At 44.4% G+C, this 21,245-nt stretch overlaps 1 protein-coding gene and 1 non-coding gene across 2 annotated transcripts in view; both read right to left on the bottom strand.

Annotated features, from left to right (window-relative positions):
* Positions 1-5,621: 5,621 nt before the first annotated feature.
* Positions 5,622-21,245, bottom strand: part of LOC142564908 (uncharacterized) — a 42,622-nt gene continuing 26,998 nt past the window's right edge. The window contains exons 4-10 of the mRNA XM_075676109.1: positions 19,966-20,013; positions 19,760-19,831; positions 17,372-17,419; positions 14,437-14,463; positions 14,265-14,306; positions 14,146-14,182; positions 5,622-6,606 (exon numbers count right to left, since the gene is read on the bottom strand). Of these exons, the coding sequence (XP_075532224.1) occupies positions 6,452-6,606; positions 14,146-14,182; positions 14,265-14,306; positions 14,437-14,463; positions 17,372-17,419; positions 19,760-19,831; positions 19,966-20,013 (429 nt within the window). The 3' untranslated portion in view covers positions 5,622-6,451. The remainder of the gene's footprint in view (positions 6,607-14,145; positions 14,183-14,264; positions 14,307-14,436; positions 14,464-17,371; positions 17,420-19,759; positions 19,832-19,965; positions 20,014-21,245) is intronic.
* Positions 7,362-7,435, bottom strand: TRNAN-GUU (transfer RNA asparagine (anticodon GUU)). Its single transcript has one exon. It is a non-coding gene; the product is annotated as a tRNA-Asn (tRNA).

Raw genomic sequence — 21,245 nt, 5'->3', positions numbered from 1 at the left:
TCTGTCGGCGAAGAGGGTAAGCTGAAGTTTTGGCGGGATGTTTGCGGGCGTTCAACACTTGCGTGTACTAAATTGAAAGTAAATTACGGGGTTTTATGTGCCTAAACCACGATACGATTAGGAAGCATACCATAGTGCGGGACTCCAGCTTATTTCGACCACTTGGAGTTCTAATATGAACGCTATTGCATTTTGCCTTCATCGAAATGTGGCTTCCGCGGTCGGGATCGAACCCACAACCTCACTCAGGTGTGTTCTTCATGGAACAAATTGGACCACGCATGTGTGCGCTGATCGCGTTTGTGAAATAAACAGCTTCACTATCACAATTGTCGCAAGAATCGTGACATGTACATGTCCGCGCCTGTACTTCAACGGGGGCTAGTTGATACCATTCACTGTGACCTCAGCAGAATTTCTGATTTAGCCAGCCACTCATTATTTTTGGTCAAGCTTAGTGTTGACTCGTCAGTTGTCAATCTCTTGCGCAATTATCTTCTTGATAGATTACGTTATGTTAACGTCAATGGCTAAACGTCTTCTTTTTTACATGGCAATTAGCAGTGTACCTCAAGGATAAGTATTAGGGCCACTTCTTTATTTCCAATTTTTAAAAATTTTTCTTAATGGCGGTCTTCCAGCTATTCCGAATTCTTATTTCCTTCTATATGCCGAATGCTGCTACTTGCTACAACTTGAATGCTGCTAAGGCTCAAGTCATGACTTTCACGCTCGATACAGCAAGCAATATTTTTCTTGTTTTGTATACCGATTCTGTACCATTGTTTAAGGTCTGTCAGATCAATGATCTCGGTTTACTTTTTGATAAAACCTTACCTTTTTGTTGACACTAAACACAGGTAAATGCAGGATATGTACTCTCTGGGCTCTATTTGCAGGCCATCGAGGGAATTCGGTTCTCCTTCACCCTCCCGCAAGTTGCACCACACAACGATCTGTCTTCTTCAACTCGAATACGCGTCCGTCGTCTGGAATGGGGCATGCATATATATATATATATATATATATATATATATATATATATATATATATATATATATATATATATATATATATATATATATATATATATATCGAACAGTTGTACTAATGATAGGGTGCATGAATATTTTCAAAGCATTTATCAACTCAGCATTGCTCACACGGACACTGGACCTTGTTCTAGCACTAGTTGGATATATATATATATATATATATATATATATATATATATATATATATATATATATATATATATATATATATATATATATATATATATATATATATATATCGAACAGTTGTACTAATGATAGGGTGCATGAATATTTTCAAAGCATTTATCAACTCAGCATTGCTCACACGGACACTGGACCTTGTTCTAGCACTAGTTGGACAATTGTCATTATGCCTTACTTCACTGCCTATGTATTCGCGCAGGCCTTCTGCTTATTTTCAAAGTTCTTCACGGTATCCTCACCTGCCCTGAACTCCTCAGCTGTATCATGTTTCCTATGCCGCGCGAGATCACCAAATAAATTAGGCCTTTGCATGTTCTGCCTGTCATCACCAACACTTAACAGTCCACAGAATACTGAGCCTCTACAACACTGTATTTTAGTAAGATATAGCTGAGAGTTCTAAATAATTAATTACTCGTTGAAAGCTAAAGCTCCAGTACCACTGAATGCGTGAGAATGCATTGAGATGCCAAGGCTATACGGATTGCCATCTTTCTCAGGGAGCCGTGCACTTCGATGACGTGTCTGGCGACAAGCGCATCGTCGGTCGCGATGCTTTAATTTGCAATGAAACAACCCGTAAGACTTTGTCCTCTATATAAGTATTTGCTATTTAAGGAATCGCACCTGGGATCACTAGATACTCACGTACCTGGATCACCAGGTACGTGAGTACCTGGTACATACCTGGATTTACCAGTAGTCACGTAAGGTGCAGAAACCTGGAGGCTTACGAAAAGGGTTCTGCTTAAATTGAGGACGACGCAACGGGCTATGGGAAAAAGAATGATGGGTGTAACGTTAAGGGATAAGAAAAGAGCAGATCGGGTGCTGGACCAAACGCGAGTTGATTACATAGTTGAAATAAAGAAAAAGAAATGGGCAGGACATGTAATGAGGAGGGAATATAACCGGTGGTCATAAAGGGTTACGTACTGGATTCGAAGGGAAGCGCAGCAGGGGGCGGCAGAAAGTTAGGTGGGTGGATGAGATTAGGAAGTTTGCAGGGACAACATGGCCACAGTTAGTACAGGACCAGGGTAGTTGGAGAAGTATGGCAGAGGCATTTGCCCTGCAGTGGGCGTAACCAGGCTGATGATGATGATGACCTAGGATCAGTAGTACACCACTACACGGAACGCGAAGAACATTCTGCGGAAGAAAGCTCAATTTGGAGCACAAGCTAGCAGGTCTGAGCACATTGTGCAGCCAGTTTGAAATGCCTGGGTTTTGTTTTCTTACAACAGCGTTCAAATCTGAGACAGTCGGTGTGTTGTGCGGACCCTTGAAATACTGTGAGCAAAATTTAGGGACGTGTATTATATGAGACAAAGCGTAACCAGTTGACAGAGCACTCTATTTCGTCTGTATAGTGCATTCTGTCCGACGTCCTTAGATTCTCGTGACATCTTTTTTCGCGCATCTATTTTCAATGCAAATCCCTAATCCACTTAATGTGAGACAGTATTGGTGCGGTATGAATTATGGGAGAACGTAAAGCTTCAAACGAAGATATACGCGTATCGATGTTGCGAAGTCTTAACCTGGTTCCCCCTAAGATCCAGCTACAAGTAAAAAAATTTCGGAACATTGTCCACTTATTAAATGGAAGCATGGTCCACATAAACTCACAAAGTGCAAGAAACAGATCTTCATACACGTACCAAAGCTTACTATTTAATTTCACACAATAAATATGTGCAACGAAGTTCCACTGAAAGAGCCTCTTTTATTCGGAACAGTGTTTGATATACCTACATCAAAAATATGGGACATTGTTTTTCACATCTGCAACATGGAACGATAGTCTACGTGTATGGGACGATGTCCCACACAGATATTCATGATTCCAGTTCCAGTTACAGGTGTGTAGCTGTCAACTCATAGCGGGAACATAAGGGGAATGATATTACGAGTGTAGTCATGACCAAGCTTCAGACCGAGCCATGTTAAATCCTGGCTGAAGTTCCCATATCCCGGCATTACAATGGTGCCACAATGGGGCCATAATAATTAACATGCAGTCCCTTTTGTTTCATATTGATTCGATGATAATGCCAGCGTAACACAAAAACTTCTCACCCGTTGCCGTTGGACAAAACGCTACAAGACGTCGCTACGAGCGCTCTTACTCTCGTTCACACTTACCGTTACTCGGCGCTTCCGTAAAGCACATTGTGTGCGCTGTCAATTTAGAAGTGTCTAATATTTTCAGAGATCATAAATACAGGCAACAGGCCTCCATATGTCACACTGTTAATTATTTCTTGCGTCTTCTTCTAGCACCTACGTTTTTCAGGCTAATTATTTACTTGGGTCACCTTGCTTTGTCATTCCACACGGTCCACTACTGTTCCAAGACATTGCACACTGTGAAGTGCATTCTCAATACGTTCAAGCAATGGCAGTCTTTATGCACTGGTTAATAAGTGGCTAGCCTGTAATTTATAGCCTTTATGCACTGGTTCAATAAGTGGCTGGTGTTGCTGTGGATAGGTTGCAACAATTCAGCTGGTTGAGAAATCAGCACTGCTCGAATGGTCTTAATAAACAGTGCCATGATGCCAGTGTATGAGATCGGCAAGCTTCTTGACCTGGCTTCGTGCACATTTCCTGTGTGAAATAGAGGTATAAAAATGGATCGAAGGTCGAAGCGGAGCTGTGGTAATGGTGTACTACTTGTCCAGCTTTAGAAGGGCAAAACGAGAAGTATTACTTTAATGCTCTTCTTTTTTTTTTGGAGCTCTTGCTCCTTCATCGCTCAAGTCGTTAGGCAGAAGTTACTAATTCATAGAGTTAGTCAGTTATACTTACCCTATATGTACTAATTTCCGCTTTGAAAAGGTGCACAAGTTTAAAGGAAGACAGGCACAGAAACAAAATTCTGAAATCTTTTATTAAGGAAACGAAAATATTGCTCCATAATGTGTTCACTTTCTTTTCCTTTCTTTTTTTGTAATCTCGACAGCGTCATCGTATGGCGCCTGAAAATCAACTCGGTCGCAATTCTGGCATCACGAATTTTGACGCATGCTTTCTTTTCTAATGAGTGATGTTGGCAACTTTCTGGAACTTAATACAGCAGAAGTGTTAAAACCGTCAAAAATTAAAGAAAGAAGATCCCTTGTTGCTTTCTTTCAGCGTGACAAAGCTTTGTCGCCCTTCCGTACGGTGACGTAATGGCAAGGCCTGCATTTACTTGCGTGTTTTATGCGATGAACGTAAAGCGGCGGTGCTCTTAGACATAGCGCGCAATGTTGATTATTTAGAAGGAAGCAAACTGTGCGTAGTGCTGGCTATTGCTTTGCGATGAGTTGCGATGGGTTGTTGATTCGTAATGATTTGCCCTCAATGCGTGTTTGACAAGCAAATGAAGAAATTGAAGACGTAGACCATATATTTGGCTCTGTTGAACTGCCTTTGTTAAAATGAAACTGTACAAGTTGTCAGTCAGGATACGACGACAACGATTTAGCCTTAAACCACGCATAAGTTGTCATGGTGCTGCGAGCTTGTGCCTACTTTTTGAAAGCGTGTGAAATGCAGGTGGTGGTGGTGGTAGTGGTGGTAACAACTTTATTGAGATTCTGCTCAGTTATCTGGCAGGCCCGAGTCCTAGGATGGCCCCTCACGAGGAGCGACCCTTTCGGCCCAGGCAACGAGGGCTTTTTGTCGTTTTTCATCCGGCGTTCTGAGCAGCTCCTCCCACGTCTGTTGTGAGGGAGCTGGCAGGAGCGACCTGGGAGGGGGTAAGCCCTCGCACCCCCAAAGAATGTGATTTTGGGTAGCCAATGTTTGATTTGTGCAATTTTGACATATTGGGTTCCATTGCCCGTTGGTAATTATGGATAGCCAATGTGGGTTGGGGAACGATTTAGTTTGGATTCGACGCAGGATCGAGGCTTGCGCTCGCGTGAGGCTTGCGTTTGGAGGCGGGTAAATTCGCCTTTTTTGCTTGTAATAGTTTGTTATTTCCTGGTATGTCGTCGGTGCCTCATCCATGGGATCCGAGTCTGAGGGGCACATCTCCCGGTTGATTAGGTGCAGGTGAATTTTCATTTCCACAATATTTGAGAGTAATTAAACGTTCGGCTGAGCTTCATAGCTCCCCCACGCTTGTAATACTGATCGTAGAAAAAAGAAAACAATGATGCTGATATAGTGCTCGTAAAAAAGTTGAACGCGTTTCGTTTTGTGGCTATACATTGCGTTCGCCGAGTGCATAGTACAAGAAAGAAGCACTCAGGTTTTGAAGCTGAATACTACAATGTTTGTTTGCGGTGGTATAATAACGCGGCTACGCACAAGCTACTGTGCATATAATTGTAGCGTTTGAGGATCACGTGTTTGTTTCACCTTCATTCCTTTCTTTAACGGCGTCACGCGGCATTCTAAAGACTTCTACAAGGACACTAACAACGTAAGTTTAGCTGTTTTAGTAAATTACGTTTCTACAACACAAAAAAAGCAATTCTTGCCGCAAGAGAGCGCTTGTGAAGCCAGAAAAATGCGCAGAAATATAATCGACGGGTGGTAACGTCACCTTGAAGTTCCTTTAGTAGCTTGGTGTGTCATCATTCATTTTTACAGCATCTGCCTCGGCTTCTATTGTTTTTCCTTCTTTTTCTTTTGCTACCATCAATAGTGAACTATATTGTATTCAAAGAGAGGTGAAGGCTGCACTTTGCAAGCGTAGCTTAGCAAGGACCCTTTGAAATGCTTGGAATTTTAAGGAACACGGGAAATGCAGGAGATGGAAATTCTAGACGATGAGCAAGACGTGAAAAAGATTAAAGCAGGAGCCAACGTTTCGACAAGTGGACTTGCATTTTTCAAGGCGGCATCTGCTTTCATCTCGCTCACGTTTCGCTCATCGTCTTGAATACTTTGAATAGGTGGAAATCTATGACGTCACACTGACGTAGTGGCGTAGGAGTTTCAGAGTTAAATATTAAAAAAAATTGCAGTGAAATCTGGGGCTGATTTCCTTTTCTAGTGACCGGCTTCGTACCGCAATATCAGGGAAAATTTAAGATTAACAGAAAATACTTGATCAATCAAAACTTGTGTAGTGTTTCTCTTCAGTGTTGCTGCAAGGTAAGAAGAAAAAATAACATCCAGAATTCGACTGGGTTCTCAAACTAACAACTATATATAGTCGCCTAATCTACGCGATAACATCGCATTTGTGCGAACGAGGCAGTTCTTGTTCATGGTTCAATTGGTGAGGTTTCGTTGACTGGGCGTGGCGCGGGTTCTTCACCAGGCGGTGTCTCCACGACGTCATCACCGTCAACTTCATCGACTACTTCCAGTGGGCCCATCCTCGGCATGAAGCTCAGTTGTGTGATGCCAACGATGTAACCTGCGCATACAAAAAGAAGTTATAAATTGATTGATGTTTCGATTGATTGACTGATTGATCATTTGGTTTATCGTCTGAATGACATGATTGCTTGGTTACTTGAATTTTGATTGATTGACTGATCGATTGATTGATTAACCGATTGTTTGATTCGCCGTTCGATTGACTGATTTAGTTCACTGGCCCAATGAACACTGGCACTATGACAGAGGCCTTACCGGAGGGTTCCGCATTAATTTCGTCCACATTGGGTTCTTGAATGCAGGCTGAAATCTAAGTTCTCGAGCGTTTGCTGAATTTCGCCGCAGTCACAATGCGGCCCCCGCGGCCTGGGATCGAACCCTCGACTTCGTGCTTAGCAACAGAATGCCATACCCATTGTGTCGCCACGGCACGTCACATATAAATAAATAAATAAACAAATGAATGAATAAATAAATAAATAAATAAATAAATAAATAAGTTGTAGCGTTTCAAAGGCCGTTGACTGGAAGGCCTTCCAGATGTGCCCGTGTGACACAGGTATATTAGCCAGATTTCAATTGCGTGTTACTACAGGGAGGATGGCGATGTTGGCGTTGCCGAGCATAGCTGGAAAATCGGAGTTACAGCAATCGCTGCAAGAACAAGGCATCGGGAATTCCTGACAAATGACAGTATACGCCGAGTGAAGAGAGCTTTGAGAAATAATGATAATTAGTAACTATAATCACAACAATATTAAAAAAAAGCACGCGGCAAAAAAAAAATTACGCCGCCCCCGGGAGGGCTCGAACCTCCAACCTTTCGGTTAACAGCCGAACGCGCTAGCCGATTGCGCCACGGAGGCAAGGCGTTCAGCGCGGCCGAAGAAAGAGCCTTGAAAATACGCGGGCGTTTCGAAAACGTTGATAGGGGCCCTGAAACACCCTTCCGGCTCGGGGATATAACGTATTCCGCGAGTAGAATAGGCTGCTCTGAACCTCTCACTCAAGCTTTGCTGTCGTACCCAGTGCATCGAAACGGATCGCGAGGTCGCCTTTAAATCGCACACTCCGTTTTCAACAGAGAAGCAGGCTTATGCTTGCTTCGTGGTAAAGCGGATTCCCATACGCGACTGCGTATCGGTCCGCTACATGACATAGTTACCGATGCCGCCGCGGGGTGCCGCCACGAGTCCACTGGCTAAGCGCGCTACGGCTCTATGAGGGGAACCGCGTCTGGCTTATGTTTAGCACGTCGTAGGCACCAAAACCGGAAGTCGCGGCGTCCACGTTAACAGCCAAAATGAAATTTGAACTGCGCGCCACTTTGACATTTAGAAGGCGGAACGTTGTGGGCACTGCCGACTGCGCTGTAGCCTTCGCAGTGCAAGGCATAGAAGTAATAACGGGAACACAGCGTAGGTTGTGTTTGATTGCCAATAACTCCGCTTCTGCTGAACTCATTGAAGTGCTTGCTGAGGCATAGTATTTCTGAAATTGCCTATTTTAACTTCAGATCCCTTTTCCACTTCGATGAAAGTAGGTTCAATGCCATTTTATTCATTAGGGGGAACTGCACAGCAGTGATTTATACCGATTGCGTTTCCGACGACGCAATTTTTCGCACTGCGAACGTCGTTTTCAGTATAGGGATTCCCTTCAGAGCACTAGCATCACAGTTTACCGGTCTCGTTGACTCATTGGGTACGGTTTTATGGAGCTGTGTGTTATGCCGTGCGGTTCATTGTGAGGTCACAGCGATTGCACAACTAAGCAGCGAAAGCGCAAACCAGAATGCCCTTACTATTATGAGCTAATTTACAGCGCAAAACAGTTTGCGGCACTATCACGTGATAACGACGGCGACACCCTTGCGACGACGACGCCATAAGTGCGACGGCCTGGATTCAACCCTTCGTTGAGCAATGTGCAACATGGGTTAAAGGGTTTCCTGGTATCGTGGGGGCGTTCGGTGAACAAGGTCGGCTCCCGTCGGATGACGAGGAAAACGCATGCTCCTGGCGAAGCGCTGCCGATGAGATAACGAACGCCCTGCCGCTTCCTCGTCGCCAGTCAGGATGCAGCGACCTTGTTCACCCAAAGCAGGCTTGAGAGCAGCACGATACCACTGCGCAAACGCTCCGTCACATGGCTTTTTTTCATATTTCGCGGGCTTTCTTTGCAACACGGAAAAAAGGACTAGGTGAGACGTATCGTAAAGCGTACAATTCTATCGGTGGTTTCTGAAGGTGCCCTACAAATCTGCGTATAATACTTATGGTCCTCAACCAATAATTAAAAATTTGGGCAATTAAACTTAATTAATTTGTCAGTTAAGGGGGAAAAATATTTGAGTTACTATAGGCTATTGCGAATAGTGTGCGTTCGGTTCAATTCGCTTCCGACGCACCTTTCATTTTTACATTCTTGGCTCAATTTAGGCCTGCATGTGCATAGAGGCACATCGTTTATATTTTTGTTTATCTATTGTCACTCTAGCGTGACAAATAGCAACTAGTTGAGAAACTCGCCGGCAAATAATCGGTGTCCTGCGTTGAAGTTGAACATTTTATATATTGCAAATGACTTGTTACACACCGATGGCCGATATAATTATGTGGATCCCAAGTGTTTACCGTCGCAGATTTTACAAGATTACTGCGGCAAAATTTTGAAAGATGAGGCCTCGCTATATTTTGTCATACCCCAGGTAGCACACAAAGTCTTGAAAACGTCGTATTAAGGGATTCAACGTCTGAAACGGATTTTTGACCAAAATCGACGCATCAAAGACGTTCCAAACAAGATAGCTTAAAAACGAGGGGTGAATACGTTTTGATAACGTTGGAAGCCAGACAGCTTAAAAACGAGGGGTGAATACGTTTTGCAAACGACTCAAAACGCCACCGCCACGCCACGGCGCGTCGGCCTCTTTAGCGGCTTCTACAATATTCAACAACCCATCAACGCGATCCAACCTTGCGCAAGGTGGCGATACCGTCGTCAAATCATGTGACCAAAGTGGCCACGTGATTCGTGATGTCGGGCAGCCGGGCGAGCCGGGAATAGTCGCGTCGTCATGGCGTCGTCGCGTCACCGCACTCGCATTGCGCTGTGGTGTGTTTGCGGTTGTTCTGAATGTGCTGCCGCTGCCCTTCGCTATGTAAGTGTTGCAGTGTTTTGCTGTCAAGAGAACGATATTCTTTGATCAGTTTGGGTTGTGCGATATGTTTGTGTGGTTTTAATTTGGAAATCAGTAGTGTTTTCAATTGTTATGTGACCAAGGCGGCCACGTTATTCGTGAAGCCGGACATAGTTGCGATATCGCACTTGCATTGCGCTGTGGTATGATAGCGGCTGTTCTGAATGTGCTGCCGCTGCCCTTTGTCATGTAAGTGTTGCAGGGTTTTACCGTCAAGAAAACGACGTTCTGTGATTAGTTTGGGTTGTGCGATCTGTTTGTGTAGTTTAATTTGGAAATCAGTAGTGTATTCAATTGGAAGGCGCGGAGTGGAGGGCACTAATCAGCTCTTCAAGTTCATTGTCATGTTATGTGAGGCGCCTTTTCACTGACGCTGTAATTAAGGCGTTAAGGGCAGTATAAGGACGAAAGTTAGAGGGACGAAATAGTGCCTGTGTGTCCCTAGCGTCGGGGTCGGCCGCTATGCGTGATCCTAACAAGAAAGCACTTTGCGGAATGCGAAGAAAGGCGGCAAAATTTCTGTCTGTGCGCACCTTGCCGATCTCCGCAATAGAGCCGTCATCGTGGTATTTTAGTCTCCCGTTTAGCAAGAGTGTTGCAGACAAGGGAACTGGTTCAAACAGGCTTTTTTTTAAATGATTCAGTACTAGTGCGGTATCCCAAAAGGTGAGGTGAAGTGCTCGCCCTATTTTCTTCCCTCGCGCTACAGCGCACTGACAGAATTTTGCGTGCACCATACCGTGCTTTTATCGTTTGCGCTTCAGGTTCTCGATTGCGTTTTCGCCCCCTTTACCCACGTGATGGGTATTTCATGGTATTACCGGGTACCACATGTGTCCATATATTGTGTCCAATATATAAAACGGCCAAATTCGATTTTATTTGACGCCTCAAATGGTAGTAATGTATTGAGTCCCTTGTAGCTTTGTGCTTGTTATCAATTTTACTATTTGGCGAATGGATACAGCATGTACGCTGCATAACTCGCTTGTGCATACTGCATACGTGAGTCGAGTATGCCATTGGTATAAAATAACTTGTATGCTTTAGGTAGTACGATTGTTTGCAGTTTGGGACATGTGTCGGAATGTACGCGGTGCGCCCTTCACGCTTTACGGCGCCCTGCCGAGTACGTCGTGCGGGCGCCATGTGTGCGCATGGAGTTCGCGAAGCGCTCTCACAATATATATATATATATATATATATATATATATATATATATATATATATATATATATATATATGTGTGTGTGTGTGTGTGTGTGTGTGTGTGTGTTCTGTTCGCGCGCTTCGCACAACAGGGCATGTCGCAGTTCTTCGTACTTGTGCAACACATTTTCCTAGCGTACGTCTGTGCATTATTTGATACCGGTTTCACACGGGGCTCTTTTAGCCGCTATCCAGTCCGTTACAAATCGAATTTCTCGGTCGTGATTGGCTCTTCTGCACAAGCTACGAGAGTGAGCCAGTCGCATCGATAATTTCGATCCGGATCAGGCTTGATCGCGATCGAGAGTGGTCGTGTGACACCGGTTTTACACATGGCTCCCACATAGGGAACACTTTAAGTTCAATGCTACTGAGTGAAGAGCAAGTGCGTATATATGCCAGTGGTGGTATGTGGGCAAGTCTTTCTGGTGAAGCCAATACTTGTGCATTCAAAACATTTCAATTACCAGCGTAGTGCATCAATGTGTCTACTTCGACAAAATGGAGCACCAGTGCAGATATCTGAGCATACCTGTCCAGGGCAGCAAGTGTGTCTACATTGGAACCACTACCAGCATGTGCGGCAGTTCTATTTCCAGCAGCGGGACTGCACAATAATCAGTAGGGTGCTCTCAAGCTGTTTATCTATGAAGCTCTGCCTGGACTGTGTGCCAAATATTTTTGGACGTGAAAGTGGGGGTGAATTGGTAAACATCAGTGGAACTGTGCCTGGACTTTGTGGCAAATGTTTTTGGATGTGAAAGTGTGAGTGAACTGGCAAAGAATTTGCTCTGGGCTACATGTGTTAAACGTTTTTCTCATTGAGAGTGCTTTTTTTTTACTTTAGGAGACTGGATATGTGCGCAAAGTGTGACATGTCAGTGTGCTAATCAATGTATTTGCTGGTTTGAAAATTATTCGTTGCAACTTTATTTTTGCCAGAGAGGTACAACTTTGCGTCTTGTAAAGGGCTTTTTAGATAAAACACTTACTATTTATTATGACCATTGCTTCCTTTGTTACACAAATGCAGCTTCCAGTGCATTCCAGTTTATTTCCATGTTTATGTAAGTTTCTAATATGAGGCTTGCATATTCATTTCTCACGTTCTGGAGTGGCAAGATGCAGCATTACTGTCTCATCGTTCGCTGTACTACAGTAGTGTTCACTTGTTACACTGAATCCCCCGTTTAAGTATTCTGTACTAATTTCACTTTATTGCTTTTTTGTTGTATGGTTATTTTTTCTCGCCATTACCTTCTTTGATATATCCTAAAGGCAATATTTCCAATTTTGCATTGTTCCCATTGTTTAAATTTCTGTCACAGGATTGTTTTATGATGGTATGCGGTGGTATTTCTTTTTGTGCTCTTTTCAAGCTTCTAGATGATTGGTAACATTGCTTGGAGGCAGTTACCATCCAATTCATACTCTTGCATTTTTCAGTCTACTTCTTCCATTCGTTCCGATGTCACTTCTGCATAACTCTAGTCCATCTAATAGCACGCGCACTTTACTATGATAAATTAGACACTTTAGTACACTCCAGGTTTTTCTGTTCATTTTTGTTTGTGTACTTGGAATTTCGATTATGTGCTAGTGAATGTTCACTTTCGAGTTCATTACGAATCCTTTCTGCGACTTTTGTCATTGTTGATGTACTTTTACTTCTATTTGCATTTCTCACACAGTTTGTTCGAACCTTGCATAAGCATTACATTTTAATAAAGTGTTTTTGCTTTGTCACAATGTTCTCATTTCATGCACTCTTGGCATGAAGGGCTTGGTCTGGCCAACTGCCAAGACGTGGCCATTTGTTCTTTGCAGGATGTCATTCCCATTGTGGTTGTAAGCATCGTAGCTTACTAAAGGCGGTATTAAGGATTTATTATTCCTAACAGGCTCACTTGGTAGAGGATGCGCCGGCCATGCGGGGAACAGTGCTTGGCACTGCGCCATGGCTCTTACAGTCAACACCGACGCTTCTACTCATCTGGGGCGCGATTGGAGATCGTTGTTCGAAACGCCCGATCAGTTTCCCCTCACGCGATTGGCCTAGGCCGTGCCAACGGGTGCGGCCGACGACGTCTGCGCAGCATAGGCCAGTCGCGTGAGGCGAAACTAAACGCGTGTTTTGAACAACGATGTCTGATCGCGCCCGTCACCCGCGAAAATTAGCTTCAGATGATCGTAAGCCTTTCAAGACCGCTTCTAGACCAGCTTTTTGATAACGTCCTAAAAACGTTTAGAAATTGGTTACGAATAGTTTTGGCAAAGGGATTACTTGTGTCTTTCCCAATCCTATTTCTAGACCAGCTTTTCGAATACGTCTTGCAGACCTGTTCTAGATCGTCTCAAGAAAGTAATTAAGCCGGACATTAGCAGAGATATACGACGTTTTCCCGCCGAAGTTCTCTCATTCGTGTCTTCTTTAACCCGTTTTTATCGTCTTGGATAAACGCTACGAAAACGTTACGTATCTCTTTTGTGCTACCTGGGACGAAGAGTAACCGGGCACCTTATGAGAGCGTTAATAAATCTACGGTGTTCTTAAAGGGACGTTAAAGGGGCCCAATACGTAAATATATACAGGTTAATCACTGTTTAAAAATCTTTCGTTCAGTTTGAGGTGGATGATATTACTGGAGAAAATCAAAGCCAATATTTGTTTTTGATTTTCGCGTCACAACCTCAGAGCCGCTACGTAAGCGTGACATCATGGTTCTCAATGTTCTCTTTTGGCTAGTATCTGGGCTGTTTTAATGCACAGAAAGTTCCCTAAACTCGCTAGGTTGAGTTCATGATTCCTGCTTAATGGAATCTAGGCCTTCCTTACCGAAAGAAAAGGAAATAACATTGAATTAATAGACAATGAACCCCTCCCGTGCAGACGCTGACTTCACGGTGATGTCGTGATTATCTACGCGTTCATGTGCGTTGATATTGCGCGTTAATACGAGAGGTATTTAGAGTTCGCAGAATAGTTGAAGGCGAAGTTAGAGAAAGCAGTCATCACTAATGATGTGGAATAGCTGACCAGCGCATGATAATTAAGGTCTAGCGCGTAACAGCTTTCTTTCGCGATAAGTGATCTCGTTGTTCGTGGTGTAATTTTAACTAGTGGGGAAATTTTAAAGCGGTTATTAGCGGAAAGAAGAGACTCACCTTCCTTCACTGCTCCCTGAAAGTTTGCGCCACAGACCTGCGGGAATAGAGGGTTTATATTTAACGACGGTTCCGGGTAGTGTGAACAAACCAAAACGGCTGCAATTAAGATGTTTTACCTTTGTGAAGTGCCTGAAAATGCATTCCACGTAGAGCTTGTCCTGCACAATAAGACAATAAACGTGAGAACTCCACCAGACCCCTGTGGCAATTAATGCCTGCAACAACGTACGCCCACAGGCAGACTGCATTTTACATTAGAAAGCTGCGTTAAAACGTGAGTACACTAACCTGAGTTTTGAAATCCGTTTCCTTGTACTGAAAAAGAACAGAAAAAAGAAACCCCATTATTATAACAAAGGACAAAGAGTGCAAGAAGCTTGAAGCTTTGTCCCACTGGCTCCTAGAATGTTTAACATTAGACAAATATTGTGATTATATAAGTTAGAGTGCCGATTGTGATTCACATCTTTTGACGATTTATACTGGAGTTCTTGATGTCTTAAAAGAAAAGAAAGCTTTCTCTGGGCACATGCCAGGTCCGTCAACACATGAATGGTGCTGTAAAACGGCAGCAGCCTCAATATAACGGTGGGCATTTCCGCGAGGTGATTGTCTCGACGGAAGTCTTGCTGCTTAGATAAGGTACATAGCTTTCCATATGGAAGCCGACGTATTACGTACTTATACTTGCATTATTTCCCATGTACTTACACTGTAGGAGATGTTGCAGTACATTGCGGGAAATAGCTTGAGAACTCGATTTCCATGCATTTCACCGTCAAAATAATGGCAGGCGTACAATTTGTAAGGCGTGCGCTTGACGTATTGTACACGGCTGCCAGTCAAATCGCTTTATTATCACCAGCACTTTCTTTCATGTGGTATTCGCGACTCCCTCCTTCTCTTCTTGTTCAAGGCGATAGAAACGTCTCGTGGGAATGCAGCCGATAGTTTGTCAAAAAAATGATAAAGACATGGCCGTTTAAGTGAGGGCTGGTTTTTACCCTGCACCTATGTACTGTATTAAGCGTCCATATATCAGCAGGCATCATCTGCATTTCTCCTGAAGGTGTATGTGGGAGAATTACTGCCGACAACGCGGCAGCTTAATGCATGGCAGCGTTTTTGCCGATGAAGTGTGCATGGCGGGCCAATAATTACCTTCCTTTAAGACACATTGGCTGGGTTAGCAAAACGTGAACAAGGTGAATGCAGGAGCTCCTGCATGGCTCCTGCATTCACCTTGTTCACGTTTTGCTCATCGTCTTGAATTTCCATCTCCCGCATTCCCCGTCGTTTTATTGGCTGGGTTAGAAGCGCAAGACCATGAAAGAAATGATGGGAGACTACTGCCGGAAAACAGCCCTCCAGATGTATTGCGCGTAGATTTGCAGCCCCAGAAGAGAGGTCCAGTTTGTTCGCGAGCATCTTACGCTTCACGGAATGCAAGATTACTGGTGACGAAGACGTAAGCAGCCCGGTTGATGATGCCATCTTGTGGCGCAGAGTTTAAACAGAGAGGACACGGCAATTGCTGCAGTGACCAACGCACATTCCACTTACGCACGCGTCAGTATGATTAGTCAGTTCTCTGAAAACTACAAGAGCCATCGATGGAAGTATCAGCGCTGGTAACGCCATCTTCTGACGCCTTGTTTAGCTATAAAGCGCCACAACCACTTTCTTTCCTTGTTCCGTGCTGTTCTCGCCGAAGGAAAGAAAAACAAAACAAAACACTTTGCATCTATGATTGCTGTGTTAGCCGATGCCCTTGCCACAGCAACTGAAGAAAACAGCCTGCCAATGCAGTAATAATTTTTTGCACTCTGGTCGAAGTCGACGCTAAGAGAGGGTGCCATCAGCATTGCTACTCAGGTCTACACCTCCAGTATTGCGTAAAGTGCCTATGCAGGAGAGCTAAAACTTATTTGTGGTGCCGTTTTGCGAATTATCCCCTTCCTTTAAGGTGAGTACCATGCTACAAATGCAACCTGTAAAAATTATGTATGTTTCAATCCGTCATCGACAGGGATAAAATATTTTGTTCCCTACAATGAATGCAGAAGACATTCAGGCTGTCACTTTTGATAATAGCGATAAAAAGGTTATAGTTGTTACTGTCAGGCTGCTCCACTTACAGCCACATCTTTAATTGAAGTTACCAAACCATCCAGGAAGGATGGTTTGATCAAATTGTACCATACTAGATTTTTTCAAGCACACATCTTCAAGCTTCGTTGTGTGCTGGGCTCACGCTTGCGTACAGTGTACTCATGTTACTGTGTCTGAAATACTTTTCGCAACATCGCTTATATACTTTAGAGAACTGGAATTACTGTTGTAAAATAAACATTTTTCTAAATACCTTGAACACGCTCCAGTGGATACTCCTAAGATATCTAGAAATTCATAGCAAATTCATAGTGGATTGCATTTACTTCACGAAACGGCTATTTCTGCAAACCACAAAGCTTTTCGCTAGTACTAGGCATTGATTTATGAACGTAATTGTGAATTGTACCATACTCCTCGGTATGCATTCACCAACGAAGTAATATTTCGAGAAAGCAGTACTCAACTGAAATGCCTGTGGAATTATGTACTTAGTACCCTGCTCTGTTATATTTGGGCAGTACTCAACAAACTCACATTTTCTAATAAGCTTGTACAAGTTCGAATTGATTAACACCTAATGCTCCTGGCTGAAGGCAGTGCGTTTAGCCCCAGCGAAAACTTTCGGTCATCGACTTTTGCCCTGGCGGATCACTACGAATCACTGGCAGAGTTGGTCTTGCTGGGACAATAAGTTGGGCGATGATAAGCCAAATTTAGTTACAATTTAGCTATTAGCCGAAGCTGAACCACAGTCATAGACGTGGAAGTTCTAGTAGGCGGTGGCTCTGTTGGAATTCATCGTCATGTCCTCAATGGGAGACTCTCGCTGTAAGATTCTGGATCAGAGCTGCTATCTGGTGTTAGGTTGGCATCGCCACTGGTGCAATTCATCGTCGACGCCATACGAATCGCTCAGCCGGAACAATGTTTAGAACAGAGCTACCATATAGCGATTATTACTGCCGATAGGCTGGCAGCGCTCCTAGCGGAACTCATCATCAACGTCTCAGCGCAAAATGTGCAATGGCAAGCTTCCCGAACAGAGCCGCCATCTGCCGATAGAGGGAGCTCGCGCCGGGGAGGTGTGTGTGCGCTCGGCAACACTTACCGCTTTTGAAATGCATCCTTTGTGGGCTTCCCGCGTGCTGTCCATTGTCTGCGAAGGAAAAAAAAGAGAAAAGAGCAGGGAGGGAATGAGAAGAATGGAACGGCGCGGGGCGTAGTAGCTTGTGACGAAGTCTCTGCAAGCGGGCGCCCGCAGACGGCGACGAGATAACCTTCCCCGCACGGCATCAATGCGCCGCGATTGTGCAAACCCGACCCTCGGGCGTTCGGCGGGTCATTATAATTGGTAGCCTCGGGGGGGTCAGCGCTTTGAGCGAGGCCTCGCATCGTGGTGTGCGTGCGTATGTTCGTTGTGTTTGTGCGGGCGTATATGTTGACTGTCTAGCTTTATGTACGTTATACCCCGAGTGTGTGTACAGCAGCGGGGGCGATGCTGCGGAATTCTTGCGGTTGCGGCACAAAGCTGTGCTCGACCTAACCCTAATGAAAGTGCTTGAACTCTGCCTCGCCAACACTGCCCTCCCCTTCTATCTACCTTCTTGCTTCGTATCATGGCTGGCGAGCCTTCAGATTCGGTAGCAGGTCGCTTCGTCTTGTAGAAGCAATCTTAGGCGCAGCATCAACGGTTGTATTCTCGATGGAATTGTGCTTAGATGAAGCGAAAATGAAGAGGTCGGGAAGGGTTAGCTGTCGAGGCAGGAGGAGCGATTCAGGTCGTGTTTGAAAAAAAGAAGTTGTGTTTCCTCACACCACCGAGCTTGGAGATGCGCGCGTTTATGGAAGTGTGTCAACGCACCTCCATACAGGGCTACACCCTGGCTGTTGATCGCTCATTTGTGACGAAAGAGCCACGTATACGCAAGCCTGCGGAGGAATGTTAATGCGCGCAGGCGGTACCCGAAATAAGTGGTAACTTGCAGCAGACCATAACGCTGACAAGAAACGAGGGTGAAATTGAAGGCCCGCTTTCAATCATGCATATTTTCGCACTCTTTCGGTGTCCGGAACTAGATGTACGGCGCAAGTTGTTGCCACAGAAAGACAGTTGTGCTACATCAGGGAGCTCTTGCAATGAGATCTTTCTATCATATTTTTACGTTTGGCGCTTTCTTTGTTGATCTACAGGTGACCGCACAAATGCAGGTGCACTACTGTGGGCTATACGGACGCTCTGTCTTCTGGCGAATATTCACAATATTCACTAGAACGAAAACACCCTTAGTCTTGAAGCGGAATGAAATTACTTACAGGGGTTTTTCTTTTCATTTACCAAATTAGCAAGAGGTTTGTTTAACATTTTTTGAGTACTTTCTCTTTGCACTATCCTACATATATTTCTGTTTGGTGCTTACATATTTTGGTGAATTTATATTTTTAGTGCGTGACTAAGTCGCAGAAAATCTAATAATATGCGCGAATTCAGTCCCGTAATATAGTGTGCTCATGCGGCTATACGCGTCAGATGATTGATGTTGCATACGCCTCTTCGGGCGATTACAAATCGACGGTGAAAGTATGCAGTGCTCAAATAATTGTTTTTTTCGTACCTAAACATGACCGCTACTTGCTTTTAGGGCACCCCTGACATTGCAACAACTCTCGTATTGTATTGCGACAACAATATCTTGTATTTGTTTGCTTAATAAAGAAAAATCACGCAGCCACCACATTCCAGAAACCACGACTGCGCTGAGCAGCTCCAATGTCATATACCATTCCAATGACATGTTAGTACATGGTAGCTCCACTGCCACGTACTAACTAGTAATTGGAATGGTATATGACATTGGAGCTGCTTATTCCAATGACATGTTAGTACGTGGTAGCTCCACTGCCACGTACTAACTAGTCATACGACAAACCGAATCTTTGCAGAAGTAATGCAGGACGACTGCTCTTTGCTTGAACGGCACAGAGCTTTGCTCAGTAATTCTCGGTTGTGCATAGTGTCTAGAAGCGAGATGAGTATCAGCGGACGCGATATGCTATGATCTTGCGTTTGCATTATCCTTGAAGATCGTTGCATGCTGCGCCGTAATTTTGTCTTTGCACTTGGTCATGGACATCGCTGTGTGCTGTACCATGATATTGCGTTTGCATTTGGTCGTGAATATGGTTGTGCGCTGTGCCATAATTTTGCCTGAGCATTTTATCATTAACTTCATCGTGTGCCCCGCTATAATGTTGCCGTTCTGCTTGGCCAGGAAAGTCATGGTGCGCTGGGCCATTATTGCGCCGTTACATTTTATCATGAATGCCATTGGCCCTGCGCTATAATTTTGCCTTTGCATTTGGTTGTCGGCATCATTATGCACTGTGCCATGATTTCGCCCTTGCATTTGGTCACGAACGACATTGTGCGCTCTGCGGGAAATTTACATTTGAATTCGGACATGACCCTCATTGATATAAAGCACGCAACGCTGCTGACCTCATTGTCAAGGCCGAGGAGACTGAGGTACTGAAGGTATTTGCTCAGGTTCATGTTTCCGTTGCTTCGAACCTGCGAAGGAAAAGAAAAAGCATGTGTGAATAAAACGACAAAATTTGCATTGCGATTCTCTGCAGACGAGCGATGCAAGCAGGCCAGCGAAGTTTCTCAAGAAAAGATTGCGATGGACAGGCAATGGTTCTTACCCATCCAGTGCTCTTGAGCATGCATCTGCTAAGCCTTGGGAGGTATTCCTGCGTACACCGAAACAAGCACAACAGAATGTGAGTTCTTCGAGGATCTATAGGTACATCATTCTCCTTTACACGTTTTGACACCGTATACCGTGTATTTAAATTGCCACTTGTGCAATTAGATCATATGCCCCGAAGGTTAAAGATATCATTTGGCTTGATTTGGCCTTTAATTGGCTACAAGTGCGATGCAAAAGCGGACTTTGATAACATTGTAAAGGCTCCTTCAAGACAGCGACATTGTTGGGCTGCTGTTAAAGTATGTACAAAGGCGTTTGTTTGTATTAACGTTTCTTGATTGTACTGTCGCCTTGTATATATTGCGTAATATTTTCACTTTAACCCGCGTTGTTTCTTCTACAGTATCTTTGCGTTGTGTTGCCCGCTACACTACAACGTCTTTGCGGATGCATTAACTATTCTTCTACGTACACAAATACTGCGCGTGAGTGTTTCAAAACTATGTGGGTAAAGCTAGTATCAGAAGGTGTGATTGGCCTGCGACTTCGCACATGCAAATTCTTGCAACCGCAATTCGCAGGTGCGGTTAAGTGTGCCGTAAGTGTGCCGTCGGCCGCGTAGTGAGCACGGTTTCAATGAGAATATTATTTTTGGGACTGTCAGGCTAATTTCTTTCCCCCAGTGAAACCCCAACCAAAAATATGCGCCTATCACGAAAACGGGCGCGCGCCTGTCTTGTGTGTTCCTTCTTTGTCCCTTGTTTTTGTGCGGTTACATGATGCATTCCGACACGAAAACGGGGCGCGTAGTCTAAAAATGTGGGCCGTTCCCATGGGTATGTGTCACTGGATATGTGCGACAGAGGCCACTGGGTGTAAGTACCACTGAGTATGTGCACCTCTTCAGTGAATCTCATTGACATCACTTGGGTCACTGTATGCGCCGTTCGGTACGTATGAGCAGACTTCGCGTCAACGCCGCTACATGGCGCAGCGAGTCCACAGGGAAGCGCAAGAGAGGAGCTCGGCTGTAGCACGGTGCACAGCACACGACATGTTTTGACTATTCGCATACATTAATTGTCACCACATGTAAGTTTTGCCCGATGTTTTTTTTTTTAGATTTTCGGAGGCACTGAGATTGTTTGCGAATTCGTACATGTGGCATGGACTGGGAACCAGCAACAACGGGGGTCATCAGACCCGTCACTGATGGTTGCTTGCCTAAATTGTTTTTCACGATGGTGTAACGGGCCCACACACGAAAATGTG

The sequence above is a fragment of the Dermacentor variabilis genome, chromosome 11, assembly GCF_050947875.1.
Source record: "Dermacentor variabilis isolate Ectoservices chromosome 11, ASM5094787v1, whole genome shotgun sequence".
NCBI lineage: Eukaryota > Metazoa > Arthropoda > Arachnida > Ixodida > Ixodidae > Dermacentor > Dermacentor variabilis.
This window is presented reverse-complemented; position numbering and strand designations above follow the sequence as displayed.